Genomic DNA, 8,909 nt, shown 5'->3' with positions numbered 1-8,909 from the left:
GAAAGAAAAGGAATTAATGATCACGAGGGAAAAGAAATTGCTTTCCAGAGAAAGAGAAAAATATAGGGAGGATTTAAAATACTACCGCCAAAAAATTGTCAAACCAGAAGTGAACAAGACACTGGAGCAGGGCTCGGATAGGACGGGCAAGCCCTGGGCCTCGGCTTCTGCAAGGTTTCTTCTGCCTGGCCACCCCCAAGGGACAGCGGGGGCCCCGCGAGGCCCCGGGGCGGGGGCGCTGGCAGGGGCAGCTTGTGGACAGTGCCTGGAGTGGGAGGGGGGGCACACAGCACACGCTCGCCCACTCGGGTTCTGTTTTTATAGGTGAAAATAAGATTTTTAAAATGGACTGCAATATCCAGGGTTCAGTCATTACAACGTAAGAATGTTTCACTGTATCCAATTTGATTGGATTCCTTTAAAGGAGAGTTCTTCAGGCGGACTTTCTAAAGTCCTTTTTTCACATTTCCAACAAGAACGCATCATGAGTTGTAGGACTTAGTAGTACCTTTTATGTCTCAGATCACAAAGTTTTAGGATATGAGCGCGTGAAGAGTTCTGGTTTTTAAGGAAAGAAAACACAGACGGGGAGGAATAGGGAGGATGCAATCTCACAGTAATGAACGTGTTCAAGTCAGAGGTGAGGTCGCCCAGAAAAACACCTCTTAAAACACTTTTTTTGCCCTGGCCGGGTGGCTCAGTTAGTTAGAGGGTCATTCTGATAGGCCCAGGTTGCGGTCTGACCTCTGGTCAGGGCACATCCAAGAATCAAACAATGAACGCATAAATTAGTAGAACAACAAATCGAGGTCTTTCTCTCTCTCCCCCTCTCAAATCGATTTTAAAATTTTTTTTTAAAATTAAAAACCAAAATATTAAAAAAATTTAATTAAAAAATTAACTTTTAAAATTAAAAACGTTAAATAAAGAAAACTTTGAAGGACACAGGGTTTTGTTTTTTCATTTTGTTTTTCACATGAGTGAGGGAGAGCTGTGTCAATAAAACCAAAACGCGAAGGCTGAGAAGGCTCCAGCTTAGAAATGACTGTTGAAGCTCTGAGTTGGGATAATCGACCTCTGTAATGACAACAGATGGGAACAACTTTCTCATAGCATTTTTTAATGTGTGTGTGTGTGGGGAAGACAGAAGAAACTGAGGCAGAAACACCAGGTCATTTCTACTCCAGAAGAACACGAGTAAGTCAGACATCACAGACCATTCTGCAGGTGATTTATGGAGTCAGTTGTAAGCCCACACGAGTGGTTTTTCCAGTCTCTCAGTTGAAGAGGATTTCTACGGAAGCAGCAATGCTGCAAATAAACTGTAAATACATGCACTTGGGTGGAAAGCAGACGAAGGGGAGGGCGGACAGACACACAGGGGACAGAGCTGCAGACCACAGGGTCCGTGCCTGGGGAAAAACGTGGATGCTGTTTTGTGATGACCAAAAACGCCCTGAACACATACTTCCCTCATTTCTCGGAAACACAAAGCAACAACCAAAATGAAGTTTTGAAAAATATAAAAATGAAACGCTCCCATAAAGAGTTTTCAGTATACTCAAAACAATGCAGCACAGCCAGGCTGTATAAACCATTTGTTAAAAAAATATCTTCTTTTAAATTGTGTAAATCGAAAGAGTCCCCTCCACGTGTTCATTCACCACTGTGTGCGCTAGCAATACGCAAACTCAGCTCGCTTCCGGGGCTTCTGTCTCCTCACTCGTCTGCTTCCCAGTCCCAGTCCCGGCCGGGCTTAGAACAGTCGCCTCTTGAGTAAACACGGCCTCTTGGGTGCCTGGGGGTGTCATCAAGACACTACGGGGGTCATATCCCACAGCTGGGGAGAGGAAAAGAGTGCGAACAATGAACTAAAGTTAAATGGTGCTCAGGATAACCGTCCTCATCATCACATTCAACTGAGTTTTTTAAGTGGACGAGCAACTAAGTTCTATCGCTAACATGATTCTAAAAACTTTAAAACAGTATTTTCCTTTAAAAGGTACAACAGAAACCTCAACAGCATGACTTCGGCCACTGGGAATTTTAATGGAGCAAATGGAGATCAAAAGCAGATTAGAGTCGCCAAAGGGGGAAGGGAACTAAGACGCAGAAGGCACCAAACGGGTACCTGGATGTGCTTTTCTGCATCTTAGCTCATTTTCTCTCCCAAGCAGTTCTACCAGGCGCCTCTTTTTCAGGAATAAAGCAGCTGAGGCTCCCAGAATTCACTTACTCAAAGGCACAGAGGCCGGGCAGCTTCCAAAGCGGGTTCCTTTGACCACTGTATCCTGCTGCCGCCTCTAAGAATCGACCAGAGCGGGCGGGGAAGCAGCGCTCAGTGCGCTGGGCAGGCCTGCGCCGGCCTGTCTTTCAGGGAAGGACGCGGGGCCCCCCTGCCCTGGAGCTCCGCTCTGGCACCGGGGCCGGCGGTCTGCCACAGGCCTCCTCGAGGCAGGCCCTGGAGGGGTGCTTGCGGGTTACCTGACCTAACGGGGGAAAGATCTTGTCCTTTACGTGCTGGCTCATTCGAGTCCTGCCATCATTCCGGGCTCATCTAAATCGCCCTCCTTCAGGAAGCCGCCTCCAACAGCATCGTCACTCTCGAGCGAACTCTTAGAGTAATTCTTGTCTGTATCGCTCTGTTGGCCGCTGCCTCTGTGACCTATTATTAACTGTCTTTTTAAGAGTATGTTCCAATGAGCCCTGGCCAGGCAGCTCAATAGGTTAGAGTGCCATCCCCACACACCGAAGTTGCAGGTTCGATCCCTGGTCAGGACTCATACAAGAAGCAACCAATGAATGCATAAATTAGTGGAACAACAAACTGATGTTTCTCTCTCTCCCCCTTCTTCTCTCTCTCTCTCTCTAAAATCAATCCATAAAAAAAGTAAAAAAAGAAAAAAGTACATCTCAACAGACTAGCTGTTCCTTGCTGGCAAGAGCCGTGTCTTATTTCAGTGTGCACAGACAGTGCCCAGCATGGGCTTTGTATGAAACAGGTTCTCAAACACGCCAGCTGCCAAGGGTAGCCTTCCGAGCAGGTTTCACACAGCCTTGGTGCTCCTGAATGTACAGTCACACCCTGGGAAAGGCCCTAAAATAAGACAGCACCCTACCTTAATAACCTTGTCAGTTCCTGAAGTCAGTAACCATCCTCTGGTTGCATCAAAATGCACATGCACAATGCTGTGTTTGCTGTCGTGGAAGGTAGCTGTGGGCGCGCGCCTGCAAGGAGCAGAGAAAGTTTCCAGAGTGAAAAGCCATGACACAGGAACAGAAACTATTTGGGGTGATGCTGAACTCTGATACTCTGATGTTGAGCTAAATGGCTGAAACTGCTTCAGTGGAGAAGCATTTACCTTCATTCCCTAGTGACCTGGCATGATTTTTCTTTTTTTAAAGTAGAAGATTCTTGTATTTTCCAAAATAAGAAAGAGATGATGACATTTTCAAAAGTCTCTCATAGATTATTTGTTGCTCTAGTGGAGTCTATGAAAATCTCTGTGTTTTTTACAAATTAACCACGGCCGCCAGAGTGTTTTGGCTAAGTTTGATCTCAGAAGGACTTGCTGTTAAAATAGTCTTCCAAACACTACGTTCTACTTTTTAATCTCTGCGGTTTCCAGTAAGAAGGCCTGCCAGCTGCCCTGGTGCTCTGAAGGCAATGAAAGCGCCTCTGCAGAGAAGAGAGGGGACAGGAACCTGGTGAAGGGGACAGCTTTTCTCTAATCCTGTGTCAAGGGGCCCGCCCCTCTGCAGCGGGTTGTTGGAACACGACTGTTTCTTTTTTTTATCTATAGCGACCTCTGGGGAAGAGATCTTCAGCATCCTAAAACTGGTTACTTTAAAACATTTAGAGTTAAAGATTTAGGTTTAGTTTGCAATCCCTTAGTTAGATCCTCTGGGTCTGTGTCTTTCTGTATAAAATAAAGAATTAAACTGGAGTATCTTTGAGATTACACACAGCTCCCTAACTTAACGAGAAGACCTCATATTAATCTCATCATGTATAATGAGTGGAAAATAATCAGTGAACAGAAATCCTTATGGAAGGGCATCTTAATTTATATTTGATATTGATAAATAATAATCAAAATCATGTAAATTAAGGCTATGTGTAAAAGAATGCTTTGTTTTATTAATTTGCCAAGAATTCTCTTTACATGCTGATTTACTCTGGTACATTTCTTTTACTTGAAAATTTTTTTTTAACTTTGGTGCATTTTAAATGTTACTATTTACATGCAGCTTTTAAGACACCTACCTGGTACTTAAAGTCTCTTACTATAAACAAGGTGCCGGAGGGATGTGGGGAGGGAGAATTAGGCAGCCATTTCCCTAAGAAATGCTGCTGTAATTCTGTAAAAAAGGAAACCTGCCGCAGAGCATTCTGTTTGCCTGTGGGGCGGTATTCAGCCAGCTGACACTAAAAAGACAGCACAGACTGGCCCCGCCCACTAACCACACTGAGACACAGTAACCCAAGGTCTTGAGTTTCTGGGCCGAGCTGACCAGCAAGACCGACCAGCCGGGCAACTGGCTGTGTCTACTTCTTAGGCAGTGGCTTAGCTCCTCCTGGAGAATGAGACCTCCGGGGCCTGGGGACTGACCAGCTCCTGCAGAAGAGACCAGCCTGGGCTAGAGAGTGCGCCCCAGGCTCCTGAACTCCTGGGTACCTCCCAAGGAGGCGAGTAGACAGAAGGCTCTGCTTGGAAAACATCTGTTTGCAACGCACAGATCCCTGGGGCTGAGAGGGGCACAGAGGGGCGTTCTTTGTGAGTACTCTCTCCTCTCCTCTGCCCCAAGAGAACACACTTGCTATGACCTATACTCTAAACCAGAAGGAACCAGGGCACACGGTCCTGGCTGCGGTGCCGGGCGCAGCCGGCCAATCGCACCTCCTTACCCTCGCCAGCCCTGCAGACCGCTGGAACTTACTCTTCATCGGTGATGGCCTCGTGGCAGCTGTCGCAGACCCTCACTTCAAACTCGAAGCCCATCAGAGGGATGGAGGAGCGCTTGGAGCTGCACTTGCCGCAGACGGCCTTCCCGCACTTGCGGCAGTGGTGCTGGAGGGACAGAGAACACATGCGCGTCACGGAGGCCCTGCTCCGCCTCCCTGGGCGGACTCGGGAGTGCTCGGGAGTGATCACCAGCTTTCAGGTGAGTGTGCAAAGCAAGACCGCGGCAGACACCAGAAAGGAACACACCAGGTGTGGTCTCCTTCTGCACTCTATTTATTCAGAATGAGGACTGCTGGGAAGCACGTCTGGGTGCCACCTCCCCGCTGCCCTCTTCCCCCATTCTTGGTCCTCTCTGGTTGTCATCGCTATGAACTCTAGAGGAACCATCCAGCAGCCAGGCTATCTTGGAGCTGGGGGCAACGAGGAAGTGCCATCTCTAAACATTTGGCTGCCTGAGAAGGTAGGACATGAGCGAACCCTGAATCAACTTGTCTCTGCTCTGGCCACGCTCAACCTGGGTGAGCGATAACACGAGCATGTGGCTTCCTAAGGGAGGAGCCATCCCAACCATGGAATCAGACTGCAAATGCTGTATTATAAGTAGATCTCAGTAACCAGAACTAAGACAGAAGGAGACCAAGTAAAATTATTAAGAAGAAGAAGGAACCCATTCTACAGCTGCATGCTTTGGGACCAACAGGAGCCAATAAGCACAATCCTGCTAACTTTAAGGTGTATCTCAATAGATGCCACTAGAATTCCAAAGTCAATCCCTGAACTAGGTACTGGGGACAAGTTACTACCAAAAGTGAATCCAGTAGGAAGGAGCTATGGTAGAAAATGGGAATAAATTATTGTGCAGTCACAAAGCAACTCCCTGATAATAATTTGCCCCTATTTCTTCTAAGACCACAAGGTGAAGCTACCGCCACACCATTACCATTTAAGGACGTGCCGCATCGCCCACCTGTCTTAGGCCAATTTTCCTGCTGTCCCACATTTGTTTGAAGTTCCAGAAGAAAGGCTGGTCGCACTTTTGGCAGGAATCGCTGTCCAACCACTCAGGGGTCTTGTCAAAGAAAGTACACGACAGGTCACAGTGAGAAGCAGGGAGGACAACAGAGCCAGTGACACCGACGAAACTTACAGAGTCGGGATAACGTTTATAAGAAATAGAAGCACAATTTCTCAACCATTTAAAATATACCCCCTGATGTCTATTGTGAGTCAGGCCCTGGGGAGGTTGCAATAAATAAAAAGAATCTCATGGAGAATCATCATGGAAGGTTAAACACGAAAATATCGTCACTAATAAATTAAGTGCAAGAGCAAAGACCTGAAAACAAACCCAGAGTCCTGAGGGCGCTCAGACCCAGGCGGCGGTTCAGGCGTGTTCCGGGAGAGCCGCGGCATTGTCAGCAGTCTTGGCAGCCACATCGAGGACTTAGGACGTATCTCATGTTCTGTGCTCATATGCAACTATGCTCTGCTTGTGTACAGCTGTGTCTAACTGCACATTACGCATACGCACAGCCACCCTTGTTGGAGGGACAGAACCTGACCACAGCGGGTGCTCAGCGATGCCACCTGTCCACTGCCTACTTGTGGCAGGGCCCAGCAGCGTCTGAGTCTCTGCTCCTTGCCTCACGGGTCACACCGTCTTCTGACTTTATTCACTATTTCCCAGCCCCACCACGAGTACTTTAAACTATGTCAAACAGATTTAAAAGCTGTGTTAGGCTTAAATCTATAGCAAATCTCTACAGATGACGCATATTTGCTCTACTTTTGCTTCTAGAATTCCGCGTTCATCTCTGTAAATCCATCACCTGGCAGAGGTGCCGACCCCTTTCCACGTGTCTGTCGCCAGACCCAGGAACCCTGAAAAAGAACCCCAATCCCAGCGCTTCCCAAAAGCGAATTCTGGGGAACTCCAAGTTGACTCTTACTCTCAAATTAGAGGCCTGAGGTCAAGCAAGCTTGTGAACTGTGGTCAACAAGAGCCTGCCCGCTTCCCCTCTGAAACCCAACTGACAAGTAGCAGGTACCAAAGGCCTGGAAGGCCTTGTTCTGCAATCCTGTTCGGAGGAAAACCTATTAAGGAACAGGTTTAGGGATTTAGCTTCTTCTCCTACCTTCAAGCAGAAGTAAACCCAAAACTAAACATGCTCTCAGGAAGAAAAGTAAAGAGGTGACATTTTAAGAGCTCTAATTCTTAGTTTATTTATCTTATTAAAACTGAACAAAAGAAGTAAGCTTTCATTTGCTTCATGTTCTAGTCAAAGACAGATTTAATGAAATAATACAAAGTTTTCAGCTAAAGACAACATTTTATCCCTGAAAGGTACATCTATGTTCTGGTTTTTCACAACAGTTCTGATGCAGGAAGATTTATCAGAAACTTCTAACACACACACGTGCACACACGCACTTTTTTTAATGTTACAAGGCAAGTTACATGCGTGTAATGTTACATGTGTGTTTAGGACATGTATCAAATGCACCATAGGGGGTGCCTATGAATGAGGGGGGACCTGGGAGGAAGGATCAGGAAAAGGAAAAAAAAAATCACCATGTGATGTGTAATATGATTCCATTTTTGTCAAAAAAAAAAAAAATCTTCCATATGGGTGTACGTAGGGAGGGATACTTGCCAGCCTGTTAAGGGTGACATTTCTGGGCATCATGCGTAGCTCGCATTCTACTCCTTAATGAGCACTCTGTACCTTTTCTACAAAGAACATTTATTACATATACTTGGAAAAAAATGGGTTTCATTAGCCCACAGGCCTCGCCTGCAGCCCTCCGCGCCTGCACACTGCCGCTCCCGAGCGCCCAGACGCCGCCGCCGACCCAGGCCCGAGCGCGTTCCGGCCCGTCCACCTCTCCGCACCGCCACGGCCTCCCACAAACTCTTCTCCGAGAGCGTCCGACGGCAACGGGAACGCCCCCTGCCCAGGGTCCAGCACTAGGGCCCCGCCCTGCAACTCCTGCGACGATTCACAGACGACGATTCACAGACGGCGTTTCATGGCCGCCTCGGAGGAAAGTCCGCCGGGGCTGCAGGGCAGGGCCGCGGCCGGGAGCGGCTCCCGGGTAAGTCTCAGGGGACCGCCGTTGACAGGACACTTGCCGAGAAGGGAGGGAACCATCTCCTCTGCCCACTCGGCGCCCCGGGTCACCCTACGAGGTCAAACCCCTCGGCCAGTGCCCGCGCTCACACGCCAGCGCCGACAGGCAGAGTTTCCGCGCGGGGCCGCGAGGGGCGCCCCCCAACCGCAGGGCCCTGTCCGTGCAGCGCGGAGGCGGTGCGGGCCCGCGAGTCGCCCCTCACCCCAAGACGTGCCCCTGCGGCATTCCGGTCACCCTGAGCTGTAGGCGACGGAGACGCTGCAGGCTCACCGTAAACCGTTACCTGTCTCTTAAGGAATTTAAATTCAGGACCTTGCCCGTTAGTTACCACCAAAAATCCCTGCTGTGACCTATCTGTCGGGAAGGGCAAACTTCGAGTTACTGCGCACCTGCTCTTCTTGCTGCCCTGCAGCGGCCCCCCGTCCCGCTGAAGCCCCGCGGGGTCCTTAGATTGAGCGCTGTTATCAACCCATGTCCCTTTCTGCCTGGGACCCGTTCGCTCGGGTGCGCAAGCGCTCCGCCCCCCTCGTCTGCGGAGTTCCCGCACGCACGTAGGTATTGCACCCGGTTATCTTCATCGGTTTCACGTCTATGTGAATGCCACACCGGCTGAAAGAACCCTAAGGGGACAAGAAAGCCTCCTCCTTCTCGACAGGGCACCGAGGGAAGGGCTCACGGGGCCTCTCCTGCCGCGGTCGGGACAGGCAGGCCAGGGCCGGAGCCAGGACAGATGGGGCGCGACCGTCCCTCACCTGCAGCGGGCCTCACGCCGAGTCACGGCCCAAGCGCGGGCAGCCTGGCCCGCACACG

At 49.3% G+C, this 8,909-nt stretch overlaps 1 protein-coding gene across 2 annotated transcripts in view; it reads right to left on the bottom strand.

The window, feature by feature from the left end:
• Positions 1 to 1,103: 1,103 nt before the first annotated feature.
• WDFY2 (WD repeat and FYVE domain containing 2) overlaps positions 1,104 to 8,909 on the bottom strand; it is a 124,438-nt gene continuing 116,632 nt past the window's right edge. The window contains exons 9-12 of one of the 2 annotated variants that reach the window (XM_054586497.1): positions 5,935 to 6,036; positions 4,942 to 5,072; positions 3,120 to 3,228; positions 1,104 to 1,840 (exon numbers count right to left, since the gene is read on the bottom strand). In XM_054586497.1, coding sequence (XP_054442472.1) covers positions 1,811 to 1,840; positions 3,120 to 3,228; positions 4,942 to 5,072; positions 5,935 to 6,036 — 372 coding nt within the window. In that variant the 3' untranslated portion in view covers positions 1,104 to 1,810. The remainder of the gene's footprint in view (positions 1,841 to 3,119; positions 3,229 to 4,941; positions 5,073 to 5,934; positions 6,037 to 8,909) is intronic. The other variant, XM_054586498.1, reaches the window with a different exon arrangement.

The sequence above is a fragment of the Pteronotus mesoamericanus genome, unplaced genomic scaffold (assembly GCF_021234165.1).
Source record: "Pteronotus mesoamericanus isolate MK-2021 breed Mesoamerican mustached bat unplaced genomic scaffold, CSHL_Meso_final contig_94, whole genome shotgun sequence".
In the NCBI taxonomy this organism is placed as follows: Eukaryota; Metazoa; Chordata; class Mammalia; order Chiroptera; family Mormoopidae; genus Pteronotus; species Pteronotus mesoamericanus.
Note: the sequence above shows the minus strand (reverse complement) of the source record. Positions and strands in the feature narration are given on the sequence as shown.